Source organism: Cervus canadensis, chromosome 14 (assembly GCF_019320065.1).
Source record: "Cervus canadensis isolate Bull #8, Minnesota chromosome 14, ASM1932006v1, whole genome shotgun sequence".
In the NCBI taxonomy this organism is placed as follows: domain Eukaryota; kingdom Metazoa; phylum Chordata; class Mammalia; order Artiodactyla; family Cervidae; genus Cervus; species Cervus canadensis.
In genome coordinates this window covers 12,775,229-12,797,055 of record NC_057399.1, presented here as the reverse complement: position 1 = coordinate 12,797,055, position 21,827 = coordinate 12,775,229, and the positions used below count along the sequence as shown (strand labels likewise).

The window sequence follows — 21,827 nt, the reverse complement described above, 5'->3', positions numbered from 1 at the left end:
GGCATTTGACAAACTTATAATAAATAAAAATACTTTTTTAAAAATTGTTGGAAACTTCCTTTCCAAACCCTCCCACAAAAAAGGGCGGGTCAGCATCACTGAGGTGGTGACCAGATAATACACTATCAACATTTGCAAGCACATCCCTGGAGTAAGTTTCAAGAAGTATGCCCCTCAGGCACTCAAAAGAAATCCGGCAACTTTCCATGAAGGAGATGGGAACCCCAAATGTGTGCATGGACACTAGGCTCAACAAAGCTGTTTGGGCCAAAGGAAAAAAGAACGTCCCCTACCTGATCCATGTGCAGTTGTCCAGAAAATGTAATTAAGATTCACCAAACAAGTCTAGATGTCAGTACCTATGTGCCTGTTACCACTTTCAAAAATCTACAGACAATGCGGATGAGAACTAACTGCTGGTATAGTAAAACTACAGAACCATCAAAAAAAAAAGTGGGGGTGGAAAATCATATTAATGGATGAAAAGGCACGAAAGTGTGACGAGATCAATTATTTCCAACTTAATAAATGTAATGCTTTTCCAATATGTACACCAGTGGAAATTTTGTAGTAACTCTGACAAAAACTTTTAAAAAATATACCTGGATGAGGGAAAAGCAAGTAATGAAAGGCAAAAGTCTTTTTCCAAAATAAGAATACTACCAGGAGTTGCCCTACAAAGCCAATACCCATATAAAACCACAGTAAGTAAAACATGCAATACTGGTGCCATAATACTGACAGATCAATAGAAGAGTGAGAAACAGATTTAAAGTATTAATGAAAATTCAGTATACAATTTAAAATGTCATGTTAAATACATAAGGAACTGATTACATTGTGGTTACGTCCATTATCAAGTATAATGGAGTATTGCACAGTTATTAAAAATGAGGTAGATTACACTGATGTAGAAAGATAATCACACTATAGTATGATGTTAAAAAAAAAAAACCCACCAATGTAAAGGACAGGACGTATAACATGATCCCTTGTGTTTTATTTACTCATTTGTTTGAGAGCCACGCTGTGTACAGAAAATATCTGGAAAGAAACACACATCCAGATCGCACTGATACTCTCTGGGATTATAGTAAGGAGAGAATGACAAGGGGGAGTCCGTCGGTCATTACCCCAACAGGGAAGAGAGGGCAAACTCAAATCAGAATAATCTGAAGGGGGTTGTTTATAAAAGGAATGATTACAAAGTTGGGAGGTCAGGCCTATAGAAACCACGGGGGAGGAACAGAGCCCTGAACTAGCAATAGAACAACTATTGCCCCGGCCCCCAAAAAGAGACAGGACACAGAGAACACCAGAACCCAGGCAATACAAGACCAACTATTCTGAGAAGAGAGAATAAACATTCTGACCCCATTCTTCTCCTCCTTTTCAATCACCTCTTGAGGCTGAACCCCACCAGAAACCAGAAGATCTGGGAACTCTCTCTGTGGCAAAGAGCCAGGTGGAAATGGGTGAAGGACAGGCCTGGAGAAGTAAATGCAAGGTATCTGACCCAGATTTATTTTACCTTTCTGTAAAATTAACTACATAAACAGAAGTACTATATCGTCATTAAAAAATGAAAACCTTACACAGAAAGTTAAAATCCCACCCTCCATTAATCCTGGATCCTTCTCCGAAAGGAATCATCTTTATTCTCATCATTTTGATGGAGTCTGTCACTGACATTTTCTAGACAGACACACACTCACCACAACAAAACATGCAGAACTGTTTTATGAAGCATTATTTGCTTAACATAAACAGTATTAATTACTCTATTACTTTCTGCAACCTTTTTTCCTTCACCATTTTCGGTTCAGTTATAAAATAACACTCAAGAAACCAAGAGGAACAGTTTGAGTCTCCTCAGGGTTATTTATACTTGTCCTCAATGGCTCCCAAAATAACCACAAACCCCCTCCAACAGCTGCATTAGCATCACCTAGGAATTTGTTTAAAAGACCCTCCCTAGTTTCTGATTCCAGTGAATCAGGAAGTGGGGTCCAGTAATCTTCCTTTTAACCAGCCCTCCATATGACTACTAAACAGGCTAAAGTTTGAGTTCTACTACTCCACCACCTCCCTTGCTAGGAATTGCTTTTTAACTAGATCCCAGCATGATGCGTAAGTAAATTAGTGTCCTGAGCCATAAACCTAACCCTCATCCATATTACCTGCACCTATCCGCACACAAGGTATCTATGAGTGGTTTCTAGGGATGGGAAGCAGAGGCCAGCAGAAAGAGCAGTGGTTTTTAACCACTGTGAATTTAAATCTACCATGCCTGTGGGAAAAACATCCACACAGCATGCCCCAGTGAGGTAGAACATGTTAGGAGTGTCATCTCTGGTGCGTGATGGATAGCACGTAACTACCATTAAACCACCCTGGAAATGTATTGCTCTTAAGAGTCAATATTATATGGTTAAGTTCTCGTTTTTCTTTTAAAATAAGTGAATGTCAATGTTAACCCCAGGCATAATAAAATTACATACGGCTAGCTAACCTTTGTTTGTATCACTAATACTATAGTGGGAGTCCATCGTTTTAAAACAAAGTGCAGGGTGTGGGGGATATACCTTTTCTGCTGTAACAAGGATAACTTCATCAATATTTACAAGTTTATCTACCCTCCATTCCACGCTGCAGCCTCCACCTCCACAGAGCTCATAGGGAGGGAAAATGTCCCCAGAATTCCACCTTTAATTTCCTGCTGCCACCCTCAAAGGTTCAGAAATTTTCATGCAAAACCTGCACCGTAGAGCCCCTATTTCACTCAGCTTCTTCTTTGTCTTCTCTCATTTTCCTCCTTTGAGTCTCAGGTCTGTCCTGAGTCACAGGCAAACATGTTGACTCTCTCAGGAAATCTGCCAAAGTAACTACATATACATTTGTGCTTGAGAATCATTCTGTCTCACTGTTTGTGGCAGCCAAACTCGGGCTAACACAACGATCTGCTTTTTTAAGGCACTTCCAGTTTCACTTCTAGTTCCTACCAGGCTTATGCCCTGCCCCAACGTAGCACAATCCCCACCTCGCCAGACCTAGGAAGTCACACAATCAATTCTGCGGGGCTGAAACCCAATTTGACTTGCCTCTCCCTTCTTAAAGAAATCTCAGAATCAAAATTTCTCAAGCCCCTTTTCAATTTGATAACTCTTCTTCCATAGAAGGGAAGTTTCTTGAATTGAATTTGGGCCTTGGGTTTTTAATTACACAGTATCAGGAAAAATAATATAACTATTCCATCAAACAATTCTATTTTGAAAGGAAACATGCTTACATCTCAAAAGTGCTATAAAAAGATTTTGGTATGGTAAAACTAGTTTGATTTCTACCCCCACCTCACACAGATATTGTCAATACCATTTATGTCAACTGAGAGAGAATTCATTTTTTTTTAAAGACTGTTCTACCAAAAGCTAGACTCAAAGTATGTACAATATTCTAGAGTCAAATTCGTACTTTAGTTTTAATTTCACAGACATTACTAACTTCATGAATTCCACACAGACTCACTTTAAGAAGGCATATCTTTTGACTTGTTGCCTTTGTTAGTTTTGGGTTTATTTGTTGTTGTTAGTTGTTGTTAAGCATACAATGGTAGCTTTTATTTAAAATTAAAACTCAAACATATCATGGACTAGTAATTTCTGTTTTCAACAATACATGCAGTTTTTAAAAGAAACATTGGATGATCAGATCACAAGATTTCATGACTCATACTCTTCATATATAGCAGACAGTGAACAATGTCTTTCATTAGAACCCCAAACATACTGTAACTATGTTCTCATATGTTCTGATAAGTTCTGAGGCTGTTTCTTAAAGAAATGCAAACCAGAAGGTGGGTGGAAATTCCTCAATTATCTGGATTTAATCAGCTTTTATTCTGCCTTAAAATGGCAGAATTCCATGGACAGAGGAGCCTGGTGGGCTACAGTCCATGGGGTCACAAAGAGTCAGTCAGACACGACTAAGTGACTTTCAACAACAGAAACACTATCTTCCTCCTATGAATTTTCATATTGCTTAGTAATTTGAAAGGAGAATTCATCTTCCTTTCCAGGTATCCATAAACGAAGTAGAAGAAAAAGATTGAGTTGGCAGTGCTCAACTCAAAAACATGCCATGTTCCAAAAGTCTGTAACTATCCTACCTGGTTATGACCTCAGAATCCCACCTTCCCACGGAACATTTTCTAAATGGATGGCTCACCAGTGCCTATTAAGCCCACAACACAGATGAAATAATATTAGAAACACTGTAACTGCTTGGAAAAATTTAATCTCAGATTCTAACTGTAAATTTTTTTAACAATTTTTAACAAGAATACCAACTAAGTTAAGTAGTTCATTTGGGAACCACTATCCTACAATAGGGCTTCCCTCATAGCTCAGTAGGTAAAGAATCTGCCCACGGTGCAGGAGACCAGGGTTCTATTCCTGGGTCAGGAAGATCCTGTGGAGGAGGAAACGGCAACCCACTCCAGTATTCTTGCCTGGAGAATCCCATGGACAGAGGAGCCTGGCAGGCTACAGTCCCTGGGGTTGCAAAAGTCGGGTAGGACTTAGCGACTAAACCACACCAAACCATCCTACATTATCTTCCCCAAATAATCTACTATGTCAGACAGCATCAACACAGCACCAGGCTCTCTAGCTGACGCCTGAAATATTCATATTCTACACCACTGAATAAAGGGACATGTTTATGCTTTAGCTTGTGACAAATCAAAGTTTATTATGGAAATTAAGAAGGCTAAAAAGAAGTCTAACATCCATTCTTGTACTAATTTCAGAGAGGGAAATCCCACAAAAAGGTGGGATTCTGAGTAGGGCCAAATTTCTCCATGAGAAGTTTTGTATCTCCTTAAGGGGCCAAACAAGCACCAAGTTAAAACCAGTGTTCAGAATCACAGAACATGGGATTTCCTAAGAAGCAATTTAAACATGCCTGATCTGAATGAACCCACTCCAATGCGGGTACTCCTACTCCATGTTATGTGGGAAAGTAATAAATGACTAAAAAGGAAATTAATTATAATAAACAATCCCAACAGAAAAATTTAGAACTTAAAAAAGGGGGGAGGAGCATATTTCTCAGGAGGAGCAAAGGTAAAACTGGACTGCAAATTCCCTTTAGTGGCCAAAACAGTAATCATCTTTGCTTATATTCAATCTTGCTTCTTCATCTGCACAATAAGGATAATAAAAGCATCAATCTTAGAGGACTGTAGTGAAAATTAAATTAATTAATCCAGCTAAACCACTTAGAACAGCCTCGCACACAATAAATGACCACTAGATATTAAAAAACTAGTATGATTTGGAAAAACTGGAGGAAGATAGGCATTCCAAGCTGAAGTAACAAAGGAATAGAGGTGAAAAAGTGATACACAAATATATGGACAACAGGGTATTATACTTCCCTGTAGAATACCCATGAAGAACAGTAGCAACTGGAATAATCAAGACCCAATTATACTGGCCTCAAATGCCAAACCAAAAAATATTTCTTTTTCTTATAAGGCAGTCACTTAAGTTTATTATGATCTGATTAGATCTGTGCTTTAGCAATATTAATTATCATGACTATATCATATCACTATTATTAATGCAATTTTGATGTTCTCTGCCCTCTTATTAGGGGTTAGCAGATTCAAAAAATTTGTTTGGTCAGCTAACACACAGTCAGAGTCTATTGCTAAACTGCTGCATATCTGAATCAAATCTGAAATTCTCACTGTGTCTGGTATATAGTAGGCATTCAATAAATGTTTTATCATTACTTTTTTTTTAATCATTACTTTTCCTGGCCACCAGACAGCGGTGAAGTAAACCATCAGAGGCTACATGTATATATACTGTAAGAAATACGTATTATCAATGAAGCAAACAAAGTGACTGAGTAACCGTGGTAAAATATAAGTCACTGCTCAGCAGTACACGTGCCTAAAACAGGTGGGGCAGGGGGTTTGGAGGAAATCAACCTTACATTTCATTAAAAGCAGATAAAATGGAACCCTGTGTATTTTCAAATCTCACAAAATTTAGCTGTTAAATGGGTACAGTCTTTTTAAGGATTTTTTGGGTAACATCTTTGCATGGACTACCCAGTATTCTTCAGTTCAGTTCAGTCGCTCAGTCGTGTCCGACTCTTTGCGAACCCATGAATCACAGCAAGCCAGTATTCTTAAGTGATGACAAATTTAAGGCAGATTTCCTCAAGACGTCTGTACTCCCATGTTCATCGCAGCATTATTCACAATAGCTAAGATAAAGACCCCAAGTGTCTGATGAATCAATGAAAGGATGAAGAAGTTGGGTAAATGGATACAATGGAATATTATTCAGCCATGAAGAAAGAAGGAAATCCTGCCGTTTGCAAAAACATAGATATAAGTGGAGGAAACAATGTAAAATGAAATAAGCCAAACAGAGAAAGACAAATACTGTAAGATTTCACTTCTATGCAGAATAAAAAAAATTTTGTTCTAATTTAAAAAGCCGAACTGATAGAAACAAAGAGTATATATTGGTGGTTACCGGGGCCTCAGGAGTGGAGGAAATGAGATGCTGGTTGAAGGGCACAAGCCTTTCGTTATTAAGACAGGTAAGTTCTGAGGCTCTCACGTACACGGCATGGTGACTACAGTTAATAGTACTATATTGTATGCCTGAAATTTTGCTAAGAGAATAGATCTTAAGCATTCTCACCAAAAAAAAAAAAAAGGTAGCTATGTGAGGTAATGAATGTGTTAATTAACCTGATCATTGTAATCATTTCACCGTGTAGACAAATATCAAACCATCATGTTGCACAGTTTAAATATGCACAATTTTATTTGTCAATAAAAATGGGGAAGGAGAAGAGAAAGAGAGGGAAGGAGGGAGGAGGAGAAAGAAAGAAGTGTAAGAAACTAGTTTAAATAATACACTAATAGCTAACATCAGGGTTCTCTAGAAGACTGATTGCCGACAGAGCTCAGAAGCGTATCATGGCAGGATGGTTGATATAAGAGGTTACTAAGCACATTTTGTTGTTTAGTCGCTAAGTTGTGTCAGACTCTTTTGTCACCCCATGGACTGTAGCCCACCAGGCCCTCTGTCTGTGAAATTTCCAAGGCAAGAATACTGGAGTGGGTTGCCATCTCCTCCTCCAGGGGATCTTCCCAACCCAGAGATCGGACCCACATCTCCTGCACTAGCAGGTAATTCTTTACCACTAAACCACAAAGGAAGACCTACTAAGCATATATCCCTATATTAATTGATTTTTTTTTTCTGGTGGTGGTAGGGGAAAATCAGCTTCCCAAAATGTCAGTCAGTGCTAACTTTTAGAAACTTAAAAACAAACAGATTAGCAAGAGTCCCCCTGGATAGTAAGTAAGTTATCTATTTGGCTTTCCTGGGCAATCAATCATTCTGGCAACACAAACATAAAGCAAAGTAGGCCTGGATTTCTACATACCTTCTTCTAAAGTACTTTTCAGTTACAATTTTAGACTAAGGGAAAAAAAGTTCTGGCTGTCTTGTGCTTTTTAAAGCTTCAAGTATCTTGAAAGTATTAGAATTTAAAACTCTGAAAAGTATTCACTTAAACACATTCCCATCAGCATTACCAACAACACTCCATTATCCATCATTTTGGTACTGTCTCCAGATGATTTTTAATCCCCTTCTGACTTCTCCCTACCAACAAGTACTTGGATACCATCTTTACCCTGCATGCCCCCATTACTTGGTTGTGCTTAGGGAATTATAATTACAGTGATCCTGCCTTTAAAACATCCTCCAAGCACAAAGCCTTTTTGTATGATTAGGGGTGAGGGGTGCACCTTCCAGGCTCCACAACAAAGGGTGGGTGGTGGCAACATAAGCAGCAACTAAAGAAGAGGAGCTGGGGCCATTCTGGTGGCCCGTGGGTCTGGTTCAATAGTTTGAGGGGTTTTATTCATGGGTGTCCAGCCTAAAGGTTCTGCAAAGCCTCTGTACCCCTCCCATGAGGACAGTAAAGGACAAGGCCTGTCCTGACAGACAGACAGATCACCACCAAGCCCAGAAGGAAGCAAGAAAAGCAGGAGAAAAGAAAGCTGTGGCTGAAATATCCTCCTTTGTGCTGTTCTCAGTACTTCAGGTAATGAAGTCTCTGGCAGTGACGCCATCATCCCGTGAATCACTGGCGACCACCCAATAAGTGCTCATTCAAACATGTATTCAGGCATCAACAGAAATCTACACAGGAAGACAAATCTATCAAAATGAAAAAAACAAAAAACAAAAAAACAGATAGCCCAAAAGCCAAACAAAGATATTTTTGTTAATTATGAGTCCTATCTCCTAATTGCAAAAGTGATTATGAAATGATGCCCACCCTACTACTTCAGCCTAAGTCTTCAAAACCATTCATTTTACAGCTCTGCAACAATAAAACAGACTTTAACTGAAGATCAGTGAGCACCATCTGCAAACACTGAAATAAAAAGTGCTGAGGCAGAACAGATACTGACAGGTAACTTTCGGCTCAAGAAACATCCCAGAAGCACTACAAAATATTCTACCAACTTGACTGCTTGCAGCTCTCTTCCATGTATGTGTTTCTTCCTCTTTATCACTTCGTTCCTTCTATCAACAGGGTCAAATGGTCATATCAAAACTTACACTCTCTCCCTCATTTCTATGCATATTTTATCACCAAAGCAGACAATGCAGTGATAGCTTTCCATATCAAGACTGGAAGGAGCTGCTGCTAAAGGTTAACACAATAACCCCACCATTCTCCTCCATCTGCCCAACATCACTCTGGTTAACTGCCAGAGCAGTCCCTAGAATAGCACTAATAACCATTTAAAATAAAAACAGGGGAAAAAAAAAAACCAACCTGAAACTGCTTCGGGTAAGAATTGTTTATTCTCCTTGTATGGACAGAAGACTACTTTGGTAAACATTTTCAGTTTTATTTGCATACATTTTTTTTAAAATTTCTTTAAGACAGCAGCAAAAGCACAATGGTACCCTCTATCCATTACCCTCAATCACGTTTAAAAGTAATAATAAAAACAGCAACAGAAACCATTTCAAATTGTATCTCTCGAGCCCGCAGAACAGCACTCTTCCATGACAACTGCTCTGAAAAACACACTGCCATTATTTGCAGAAGCAGTAGGAAGTCCAGTCTTGTCCTAGGTTCAGCACTCCCCCTTCCTCTCTCTCCAAGAAAAAACGAAACAGCAGGAAACGTAAACAACCACTTAATGGAAAATACAAATGGGTAAATATTTTCCAAACTGGCTAAAAAGCCTCAGGTCCTAAGAAATTCAGGAATGCTAGTGTAGAGAGAAATAGGAAGGGAAAAAAATAGCATCGAATTTCCTCCTCAAAATGAGCACTATATGAATGCAAGAGCAAATGTGGCACACAGCTACTTTCTCTCCTTCGCTTACCAGATGCTTCTGTCTTTTCAATGATTTCTTTCTCATTGTCTTTCCATAAATAATGGTATTTTTCAAATTGTTTATTCTGTACACATTGCTCTACACCCATAACAAATTTTACAATTTTGAGCTGAACTCTCTGGTTCAACTGAGCTTGGTAATGAAGAGGCAGAGCTAAGTCCCTTCCCATGAGAAGTTCACAAGGAGAAAACTCTTGCAGAGTGCCAGGACCAACAATGACCAGCCCTATCCGCAGAGCCTGGGATGAGTATGGACGGGTAACAGCTGGAACAATAGTTCCAAAGCCGCAGGGCCATGCTAGTTCAGAGAGCACCTTTAGAGGATTAGAAAAGGGTGCCCAACTAAGGGGACACAGTTCTACACAAGGTGTGCATCTTGCTAAGTGGAGCACAAAATGGGTTTGTACTCCCACTTGAGAAACAAAACAGGTGCCCTGGGCTGAGCATAAGTTATACAACCCTGTATCAGCAGCCCTACAAAAGTGTACTTGGGGCAAAACCGCACCTCCAAAATAGGTTTCCAGAAAGAACCTCACCAATGGCAAACAGGCATCTCACATATTTCATCACCAGAAATCCTCACACGTTAATATAAATTCATTCATAAACATATTAGGACTAGAGAAAAAGGGTCTAGAAAGAAGGAAAAGTAGCAAATTTGGGAGGAAGGAAACTCTTCTGTCCAGGGTAATAATGAGTTGTTCCTAAAGCCCCTAATCTTTGACTACAGCTTCAAATAACTGAACTTCAAATGCATGTGCTAAGTTAAAACACTCAACCACGATCATCTACAGAGAAAGGCAAGATCACATACATTTACCTCTGGGGGTTTACTTTCTCCAATTTGCTAGTTTTCCTTCTCAGTCAGACACTATTTTGCCTCTACACTAACTATAAAACTATATATAGTGATACATGTGGTTAAAGTTGTAAAACCCGATAAAGAGCCCTAGTAGGTGGTGGGCCTCTTGGATACCTGCATGAAAGTAAGAGGAATAGACAACCCAGATTATGAAGGGTTTAACATCCAATGGCTTCCAACCCTATCATTCTTTCATGCCCTGCAAAAGAGCTAAATATCTCATGGGTCCAAATAAGTCCCAGTCATGCAGGAGCAGCAAGAGAAGGCAGTCCTGGGGACAGGCTGGGCAAAGCTGAGAAGGACCACAGCCCAGAGTCAGAAGAAACCTAAGGCAGTGGTCTCAAACTCCAGTGCACACCAGAATCTACAAGGGAACATGTTCAGAACCAGATTTCTGGGTCCCTTCCTACATCTGATGGATGAAAATGTCCTGGCGCACTCATATTTTGACAAAGCTCAAAAACTGCTGACCTAGGTCTACCAGAAAGTTTAGAAAGACTGGGAAATCCTCCACGTGCCTTATCAGCTGTTCCAAAATAAAAGTCATCCATCACAAAACTAGGCTTTGCAGGTCAAAAAGGGGTGAGAAAAAGATCACCAGCCAGCATGCCTAACCGGCTGTGCAGGGCTGGAGCCTGCAGCCAGACTTTCATTATTACAGCACAAAACCCCTGTGCTATGTAAACAAGAAATTGCTTTGCATGTGAGAAATATTTCAAACATCTGAAAAATATTTAAAATAATATAATGAATATCCCTGTATCCTACATTAAAGATAAGCAAATCTTAATTTGCAATTGTCTGATTCAGATTTAATAATAGAATACTAGATATAATTAAAGCCCTCTGTGTGTCCCTCTGTGTACCCCTGACCAATTCCACTCCTCATCCACTCTTAACGAGATAACCACTTCTCTGAATTTGGTGTTGCTACCATAAATGTTTTTATACTATTACTACATATGTACACACATACAGGGGGCTTCCCAGGCGGCTCAGTGATAAAGAATCCGCTTGCCAACGCAAAAGACACGGGTTTGATTCTTGGGTCGGGAAGAGGCCCTGGAGGAGGACATGGCAACTCACCCCAGTATTCCTCCCATGGACAGAACAGCCTGGCAGGCTGCAGTCCATGGGGTCGCAGAGTTGGACACGACTGAGCACACACAAACACAGAAAATATTATTGTGCATGTTTTCAGATTTTATGCAAGTGAAAACATTCTCTAATAACTCTTCTGTGACTTGCTCGCCCACCCCATATTATGTTAAGATTCAACCATTTTAATGCATGCTACAGTTTAATGCAGGCTACAGTTTATTTTTCACAGTGCTATAATACTCAATTGTGTGGGACTATCTAACAATTTATGTATTTCCCTGTTGGTGGACATTTAAGCAGCAATGAACATTCTTGTACTTATTTTCTTGGACAAGTGTGCAGAGATTTCTTAAAGTATATACCCAGAAATGGGCATTTTAGGTAAATAGGTTTGTCTGCACTCCTTCAACCGACATCATGTTACTCTCCATGATGGCTGTATCCATTTACATTCCCACTAGCAGTATATAGATGATTTCCTCATAACCTCATTAATACTTGATTATCACAGCATTTAATTTTTGCCAATCTGATAAGTGTGAAATGGCATCTCAATGATGTTTCGATTTGCATTTCCCTGATTTTAAGTTTTTGACAAGTAAATTTTCATGCTTTCATGTGTATCTGTCAAATAGGTTTTTCTGTTTTCTAAAATATGTAACCACCTTATCTGAACCAGGGGAGCTGTTCCCAAAGAACCTTGCCAACAGCCACAACTGGAAAGCTGAAGTGCAGGAGGGCAGCAAGGAAACAGCCGACTTAAACAAGGAACCATCCTGGACAAAGGGCCCTAATTAATGCATTTGCTAATTAGTCTTTCCCTTCCCTCTTTTGTCAAGCCTTACTTCCAAGACAATACTATGGGCCTGCCTTAGAAGCCGACAGAGAATGGGGGTGGGGAGAAGAACAGCTAAAACATTTATGTAAAAGTACTTAGAACAGTCTTTACTCAAAAGAAAATGAAGTGATTGCCGACCAATACCTATTATTACTCAACCCTGCAAGACAACATCCTCCTCTAACAGACTCCTTTCAAGCTCTATACCTTTGGCTTCCCTCTCTGAAACAGTCCAATCTTTTCCTCTACACTAGACACTGTCTCCCCTCCCTTCAGCAACCCTTTCATCTCCCTTCCCCCACAATGACAAAATACCCTCTCCTTTTCCCCCCTTCCAATGCTTCTATTTTCTCGCTCCACGGGACCCTCCTCTATCTTTGTCACCTCTAGAACCCCAAGTTCCTTTCCAAGATGTATCTACAATAAAAACAACCCACTCGAAAGAAAAACGGGAACCCCAAGGGGTGCATGGCCCTCTTCCATAGCAGGCAGGCGGGTGTGACCAGTCCCGATCCTCTCACTCCTTCCCCCTTCCATGCCCAGGACAGCTGTTCTTTCTTTGAGGGTTACCCAAGTGTGTCAAGTCCAGATCACCAGGGAAAACCTCACTTGGTTTTCTGTAGCAGAAACGCCTTTACGAGGGTCATATATACACTTGTTTGGGGCATGAACGAAACTCGGGCCATTTCGTGGAAAAGACACCTTACGAGCGTCTCCACAAAAGCAAGCAGGCCTCCCTCCTATTAATTCCAGCTGGATTGGTTTAATCCGTGCAGCGGTGGGGAAGGTGGCCTGGCAGAGACCAAATGGTCCCCGCGATTAGAAGTTTCGGAAGCTCTGACCCACTCACTTAAGAAAGCCCTCTTCCCCGAGAGGACAACCTCACAGGAGTCTCTCCTCCTGCGGATCCCCAAATCGACTCCCCAGCACACCAGCAAGCCCCCCAATCCGCCGCCGCTCCGCCGTCCCAGCCCGCAACAGATGCTTCCTCCTAAACCAGCCCCAAAGCGCCGGGTGGGCGTGCCTGGGGACGGGCCTAGCGCCCCCTTCTCCGCGATCAATCTCAGTTCTTCGGGGCTGGGGGCTCTTCCTCCTCCCAGCGCCCCCTACTAGGGGCCCGGGCCAGCCAAGAGTGGCCCTGGGTCCCAGCCAGGCTACGACTCTCGCCGGCTATGTGACCTTGGGCAAGTCACTTCCCCCAGTAAGCCTCAGTTTCCTCCTCCGCCCAGCGGAGACCTGGAGAGGTCCTGCCCTGCCCACTCTTGGGGGCGGGGGGGGGCGGTGGGGGCGGTTAGCAACCCGGTGGAAAAACGCTTTGTGAGCCGCTCGGCACAGCGAGGACGCAGGACTCCCAGGGGCTCCGGGGCCGGACAAACCCGACCCGGACAACGCTCCACCCCCTCCGTGGGGCCGGGCGGCTGGACCGCACGCCTCTGCCCACCCCCATCCCCGGGATCAACCCACGCCCCTCCCCGCCTGGCCCGCTCCTGGACCCCGTACCTGCTCCCGGCGCTCGGCCGCAGGCGCCGCCACCCTGGGCGCCCGGCCGGAGAGGCCCGTGGCCCGGAGGACTGAGGCGGCCGGCGGCAGGGGGCTCGAGCCGGGGCGGCGGGGCGCGCAGGCGGCGCGGGGGCCCGAGCTCAGCGGGGCCCGGCCTGGGAGACGACGACTGAGGCTGGAAGTGCGCGGCGGCCGCGGCTGCTGAGGCGGCGGCGGCGGCGACCGCGGCGGCGGCGCTTCCGCTCATGGCGGGGCCGCGGGCAGCGGCTCCGGCTGCGACTCGACTCCGGCGCGGCGGGCACTGGCTGGGCCCCGGCCGGCAGCGGCAGTGGCGGCGGCGGCGACAGAGGCGGCTCCCGGAGGGGGAGGAGGAGGAGCCGGGAAGCGGCAGCGGCGGCGGAGGAGGCGGGGACGCGGAGGGGGGCGGGGACGCAGCGCCGCAGCCGCCTATGGGCGGCGGGCTCCTCCGCAGACCGAGCTCCGGGGCTGGGCGGGCGGCGCTGTGGGGCATCCTCCGCCGCTGCCGCTCGCTGAGGCTGGGAGGCTGAGGGCCGCCTGCCGGGAGAGCCCAGCTTCGGGGGCTGCTCCGCCCCCGGTCCGCCTCCGGGGCGCGGCCGCGGGCCTCCGGGGCCAGGCCTCTAGCGACCCAGGCCCGGGTGCACCTGGGCTCCGTCGCGGCTGCCTCTGGCGCCGGCGTTGGCTCCTGTGAGTTCGCCCGGGGCTTGGCCCGGGTAGCTGCTGCCCGCCAGCGCGCCCGCCCGCAGGCTCCCATTCCATGGGCTGTGCCGCCTTGGCCTCCTTCCTCCACCTCTTCCCACACTAGAGCGCAGCCTCCTCTCCTCTCCCTCTCTTGGCTGTTTTCTCAAAGTTTTTCCTTTTCAGACACTTAGGACAGAAACTCTCCCTTCCCTTCTTGGGCTGTATCTCAGTGATGAATCAATCCCTGCGGACCCAGAGAGAGTAGCAGAAGCAGAAACGAAACGGATGGAGGTGTGCTGCCTTCTTTGAATCTAGAGACCCATCTTGAATTATGAGCAGAAGCCAAAAATCTGGCTCAGCGCTGGCCCCTCGCCCCTTTTCTGACTTTCTCTTCCTCTTTCCTACTTTAAACGCCCTTGTTGTTAAAAGACTTGCAGGAAGCCATCCAACTCGGCTGGGCCTAGTCTCAAAAGAAGGAGAGGCTGTGGGGTGCAGAAAGGCTTTTGAGTTGTGCTGAGAGCTTTTTTTTATTAGAGAAGAATTCCGCAGATTCATGCCCCCCTTGCTCCTTCCTCTTCTGGGATGTGATGTTAGTTACTGAACCCACTTTCCTTTCATGTTTCTCTGACTCTCATATCAAAGCCATAGGGGAGCAAAATAATCTCAGTCATGTACTGGGAGTGCCTCTAAGTACAGCCATGAGGGTGAGGGTGCAGCTAAACTGCTGAATAGATAATTTCCGTATTGTCCTCAGCCTTTCCTCACATGGAGCCACCAACTGGGTACTGAGCTGGGAGAGGGAGAGCTGCAGGTCGACAAGGCACAGTGCTACATTGGCGGCTGGCTGGCTGGGAGAAGCGCAGGTGAATCTTTGGCCACAGACATTTCTAATTCCACCCTAACACTTAATGAAGTGCATGATCTTTTCATTTATACAGTCATGACCAATGCTAGACTCTAAAGACATAAAGATACAGTCCAGGCCTTTAAAGAGTTTACAGTCTCCTTGGAGGTTGGTGAGACACATTCTTAGAAGTAAAGGGGGTTAAGGATGAGTAGGAGTTTACCAGGTGGAGCAGATTGGAGGAAAGTGGCCTGGGAAGACGGTAAAGTTACAAATAGCTAAAAGACCTGGTGTTGTCTGAATCCCACCCTTGACTTTCTGGTCATAGAGGAGGCAGGTAACATATTACTAGCTGGGTTTGGTCCCAGTGTCTGCTGTAGAATGCCCATAAGCTAATAGCATTCTTATCTCTCTCTCTCTTTTTTTTTAATGTTAATTTATTTGGCTGCATCGGGTCTTAGTTACCCACGTGGGGTCTTTGGATCTTGCGTTGTGCCACTTGGACTCTCTAGTTGTGACGTGGGGGCTCAGTGGTTGTGGCACCTGGGCTTAGTCGTTCCAAGGCACGTGGGATCTTAGTTTCCCGGTCGGGGAACTAGGGAAGTCCCTCTTATCACCTTTGATAGATCTCACAGCCTTGCATGAAATCAGGCCTATTTCCACTCCAAAGCCCAAGCTCCGGTTTCAACTCTTACAACTTCAGCTTGGTCCAATGTCTTGTACAGTATCCCTAGAAGAAAAAAGACAGGAAATAGAAAGATGGTAACGATAACCCTATATGCAAAACAGAAAAAGAGACACAGAAATACAGAACAGACTTTTGAACTCTGTGGGAGAAGGTGAGGGTGGGATATTTCAAAAGAACAGCATGTATACTATCTATGGTGAAACAGATCACCAGCCCAGGTGGGATGCATGAGACAAGTGCTCGGGCCTGGTGCACTGGGAAGACCCAGAGGAATCGGGTGGAGAGGGAGGTGGGAGGGGGGATCGGGATGGGGGAATACGTGTAAATCTATGGCTGATTCATATCAATGTATGACAAAACCCACTGAAATGTTGTGAAGTAATTTAGCCTCCAACTAATAAAAAAATAAATAAATAAATAAATAAAAATAAAACTTAAAAAAAAAGAAAAAAAACAGGAAAGCAGTTTAACCCAGTAATCAAAGGCTCCCATTGAGGCTTCATTGCAGGCCAGGAAGAAACAAGGGAGAGGGCCAGGCTAGGCCCTGGGCCACCTCATCTTGCCAGTTAAGGGATGTGAAAGAAAGAATGGGTGACATCCCTGTGTTCTGTGACCTTTATCTCTGAAAATTTCTGTCCTCCAGCAAGGATCGGGAAAGGAGATAAGTATGATGTATTCAGGAAACCACAAGTTTAATAGGGCTGGAACACAGCCTGGGTAGAGGGTTGAGAGAGAGATCTGGCAAGAGAATTAACAGGAGATCAGAAGACCATAAAAAATCTTGAGTGCATCTGAACTTAACCCAAGTAACTAAAGAGCGCTACTGAAGGGTTTAGTGAGAGTGACATGGTCAATTCAATTTTGGAAATACTCTGGCTGCTGTGTAGAAATTAGGTTGGAAGGGAATAAGAAGAGAGGTGATAAGACCAACTAAAAAGTTATCATATCAGGCAAAAGATGAAAGTGACCCAAACTGAGGCAGAGATGATAGGAATAGAGAGATAGTAAGGTGGTAAATTCACCAAGACATAGATAACTTGAAAAAGGTGAGAGAGACTCAAAGATGACAGAGATTTTTGGCTTGGGCAACGGTGAGAGTGGTGCCATTCCTGAAGGTGGGGAATCCTGGATGGGGAACAGAGAACTATAATCTTGGTTAAATCAGTTTAATTCTCTAACCCTCACTGTCCTATTCATATAAGGCGGAAGGGCTGAGGAAATTATCTAGACTCACTACTATACTATTAATAAAGTCCTTCTAAGATTGGTACCCAGAGATTTACAAAGAGAGGCAAGATAGCAGCATTGCCCTTTTCACTTTTTATTTCCATTTTGTTTTATTGTGGTTAATATATATATATAAAACTTTATCATTTTAATAATTTTCAGGTGTACAGTTCAGTGGCATTAGCTACTATTAATATCTTAGTTTGAGCTGCCATTACAAAATACCACAGGCTCAGGGCTTCCGTGGTGGTCCAGTGGTTAAGAATCCACCTTGGAATACGAGGGACACCAGTTCGATCCCTGGTCCAGGATCCCACATGCCTCAGAGCAACTAAGTCCCTGAGCCGAAAGTACTGGAGTCGGTGCGCCTAGAGCTCATGCTCTGCAACAAGAGACGCCACCGATGAGAAGCCCGAGCACCGCAACGAAGAGGAGCCCTGCTCTCCGCAACTGGAGAAAGCCCGGATGCAGCAACGAAGACCCACCATGGCCAAGAACTAACTAAATAAAGCTTCTAAAAATCCTTTAAAAATACCACAGGCTGGTGGTATAAACAACAGAAACTTATTTTCTCACAATTCTGGAGGCTGAACATCCAAGATCAACATGCCATTATGGTCAGTTTCTGGTGAGAGCTCCCTTCGTACGTAGCGTGCAGATGGCTGACTTCCCCCTGTGTCCTTACATGGTGGGGAGAGAAAGAGAGCAAACTCCCTGTTGTCCCTTCTTCTTGTTGTTATTGGTTAGTCACTCAGTCATGTCCAACTCTTTGCAACGCCATGGACTGTAGCCCTCCAGGTCCCTCTGTCCATGGGATTTCCCCGGCAAGAATACTGGAGTGGGTTGCCATTTCCTCCTCCAGAGGATCTTCCCAACCTAGGGATTGAACCTGCACCTCCTGCATTGGCCGGCGGATTCTTTTTTTTTTTTTCTCAAATGTTTATTGGTGGAGTCTTTTGGCCTTTCTACTTAAGTTTCTAAATATAGTATCCATCTTGTCTTGTCTTGTCTTGAAGTCGCTCAGTCGTGTCCAACTCTTTGCGACCCCGTGGACTGTAGCCTACCAGGCTGCTCCATCCATGGGATTCTCCAGGCAAGAATACTGGAGTGGGTTGCCATTTCCTTCTCCTGGATTCTTATATTATTATTATTTTAATTGAGGGATAATTGCTTTACAGAATTTTGCTGTTTTCTGTCAAACATCAACATGAATCAGCCAAAGGTATACATATGTCCCTTCCCTCTTGAACCTCCTCCCATCTCCCTCCCCATCCCACCCCTCTAGGTTGATGAGCCCCTGTTTGAGTTCCCAGTCACAAAGCAAATTCCCATTGGCTATCTCTTTTACATATGGTAATATAAGCTTCCATGTTACTCTGTCCATACATCTCACCCTCTCCTCCCCACCCCCGCTCCCCACCACCCAGCCCTGTGTCCGTGTGTCTGTTCTCTATGTCTGTTTCTCCATTGCTGACAGGCAGATTCTTTACCTCTGAGCCACCAGGGAAGCCCCTGTATCCCTTTTTATAAGGGCATTAATCTCATCTTGAGGGTCCTACCCTCAAGACCTCAAAACCTAAAATCTCCCCAAGGCACCATCTACAACTGTTATCACATTGGGAGGTTAGTACTTCAATATATGAATGGGGGGGTGTGCATAATTCAGTTCACAGCAACTACATTCACGATATTTTTCAACCATCGCCACCATCCATTTCCAGAACTTCCCCATCATCCCAAACAGGATCTCTGCATCTATTAAACAGTAACTCTCCAACTCTCCCTTCCCCCAGTCCCTGATACCTCTATTTCACTTTCTGTCTCTATGAATTTACCTGTTCTAAGTACCTCATACAATATTTGTCCTTTTGGGTCTGGCTTATTTCACTTAGTATAATGTTTCACAGTTCAACCCTGCTATAGGATGTATCAGAATTTCATTTCTTTTTAAAGCTGAGTAATACTACATTGTATGTAGACATCACATTTTCTTTATCCATTCATCCATCAGTGGATATTTATGTTGCTTTCGCCTTTGGCTATTGTGAATAATACTGCTATGAACATTGATGTACAAGTATTTGTTTGAGTCCCTGCTTTCCATTCTGTTGAATTCCACCTTAGAGTGGAATTGCTGCATCATACGGTAATTCTATATTTAACTCTTTGAGGAACCACCAACCTGTTTTCTACAGTGGCTACACCATTTTACATTCCCATCAGCAATGCACAAAGTTTCCAATTTCTCTACATCCCCATCGACACTTGTTATTTTCCATTTTTTCTTTCTTATATTAGCCTAGCCATCCTAATGGATGTGAAGTGGTATCTCATTGTGGTTTTGATTTTAATTTCCCATTTCACTTTCAAGGCCAGCATGTCTATTACTTGTATTTGTTTTCCAACTTGGTTTGCAAAAGTTTGGGGTGGGGATAGCAACAGAGGAAGGAAGATGGTAAGAAAAGAATGAAAGAGTTATTTCCTGGAAACAACGATAGACTTCTAATAGTACATAAAACAAAGAGAAGAGCAAGACAGGCTTGGCTACACTGCAGAATAACACTCTGCAGCCTTAGCAGCTGAAGGATTCCAGATGAGTGACAGTGAGAGTCGTCACCACATCCAGTAAAGGCAGTGGAAATAGCAACACCAGGTGGAAGGGGCTGGAGCATGAGATGATGAATTTAAATACGAATACCACGTGACTATACTTGTTCACAGGCACAGGACAAACACCTGTGAAACACCTCTGAGGTTGCCCTGAAGCACCTGGGGATGTGTATTGCAAGGTATGGGCCGAGGGCACAAGAATACATGTCGAGTATTTTTCTCACTGTTATAACTAATATGCATTAGTTTCTATTTCCTTAGGCTAGATTTCTAAAAGTAAAATTGCTAGGTCAATGTTTTTAAAATTTTACTTTCCAGAATGATTGTAGTGGCCATTTGTTTATATAGTCTTATTTATTTTTACTTAAATGAAGGGGGTTGACTCAATCCTATTCCTCACTTGCAAAGCCTCTCACATTGCTTTATTTAGTTATTCTTTATTCTCTTTTTTCCATATTTTCCAATCTCATCCCCCTTTCTCACCATAGGAAATCGTTCCAGTCTGTTTAGTGTACATCCTTTTGTCTGAAGATGTTTATTTGTGATCTGTATCGTTGTTTTAGACACGTATGTTTTTTCCTTATATAAGTAATAGTATAATTTTTCTTTTTTTTCTTCCCTGCAGCAACATGTTTTTATGATCTAGTCCACTGCTTATAATTACTGCATTATACTCCATCCACCACATTTTGCCCATAATTTCAGTTATGGACATGCAAATTGTCTCCCAACTCCCCACAACCAGAAACAATACTGCTGTGGAATATCTTCATATTTTCCTTCTGTGCGTGCTTAGTCATGTCTGACTGTTTGTGACCCCATGGACTGTAGTCCACCAGGCTCCTCTGTCCATGGGATTCTCCAGGCAAGAATAATGGACTGGTTTGCCATTTCCTCCTCCAGGGGATCTTCCCCACCCAGGATTTGAACCCACATCTCCTGCGTCTCCTGCATCTCCTGTGTCCACTGCACTGGCAGACGGATTCTTTACCACTGAGCCACCTGATACCTATATGAATATCTTTATATCCCATTATTGGGACCTGTGAGAATTTGGGAGGTGTTATATATTCAGTAGCAGAATTGAATATTTTATAGTTTTTTTTTCTCCTTTATATAACTTGGATTTTCATTTTTTGATTACTGATAAGGATAAATTGTGCATGTGTGTGTGTATTTTTAACCACTGTGTGTTCTTCCAGGAGTTTTCTTACCACATCCTTAGCCCTATCCTCCATTGCTTCTTTGAAGGCTAATTTACTTTGTAATTGATTGTAACACATTGAATAAATGTGATACATGAGTCCACACATGAATCCATAATGATAAAGAGAGAAAGAGAGACAGGAGAAAAAAACTCATTTGCCACCAATGGAAATACTGTAACACCAACTCCTTTGTCAGGAAATTGATAATTAAAGAGAAAGAATGAAGCATTTAATCTGCCATTTTTGGAAGAAATTAGGCTCAGTCTCAATTGATGAGAGAAAACTCTTCTTTATAGAACAATGTCAACTAATAAATGTAGGACTGATAAAATTAGAAAATCACCATTTTGCAATCTCCAATAAGATAATTGATTCAGGCAGGGATCATCAGTGAATGTAAAACTATTAGAAAAAGGAAAAAAGAAAAAAAACCCATCTACCTTTGTATCAATTTCCTTCCACTCACTTGCCCTAGAACACTTCCGATTTGGCTGCTGCTCCCACCGTTCTGTTGAAACTGAAATGTTGGAAAGACAATGGTGACTTCTCAATTGCTAACCACAATGGTCTTTTCTCATCCTCCATGATCTCTTTATGGTATTTGACATTAGAAGCCACCTTTTTCTTGTAACTCTCTCCTTTCATCCACAAAAGCCTGGTTATCTGTTGCTATATAACAAACCCACTTTGTATTAAATGGTTAAAATAGTAAGTTATTATTTCTCATGGTTCTGTGGGTGGACTGGGTTCAGTTGGGTGTTTTTCCCTCAGAATCTCTTTTAAGGTTA

At 43.1% G+C, this 21,827-nt stretch overlaps 1 protein-coding gene and 1 long non-coding RNA gene across 4 annotated transcripts in view; one reads left to right on the top strand and one right to left on the bottom strand.

Moving 5' to 3' along the window:
- Positions 1-14,090, bottom strand: part of RNF38 (ring finger protein 38) — a 119,725-nt gene extending 105,635 nt beyond the window's left edge. Inside the window, exon 1 of one of the 2 annotated variants that reach the window (XM_043486589.1) lies at positions 13,764-14,090. In XM_043486589.1, the coding sequence (XP_043342524.1) occupies positions 13,764-14,010 (247 nt within the window). In that variant the 5' untranslated portion in view covers positions 14,011-14,090. The remainder of the gene's footprint in view (positions 1-13,763) is intronic. The other variant, XM_043486597.1, reaches the window with a different exon arrangement.
- A 185-nt stretch (positions 14,091-14,275) lies between these two features.
- LOC122453206 lies at positions 14,276-18,068 on the top strand. Of its 2 annotated transcripts, XR_006272975.1 has the most exons (4): positions 14,276-14,468; positions 14,646-14,753; positions 15,217-15,325; positions 17,384-18,068. It is a non-coding gene; the product is annotated as an uncharacterized LOC122453206 (long non-coding RNA). The 2 variants fall into 2 exon arrangements; XR_006272974.1 differs by having other exon boundaries at positions 14,276-14,753.
- The last annotated feature ends 3,759 nt before the right edge of the window (positions 18,069-21,827 follow it).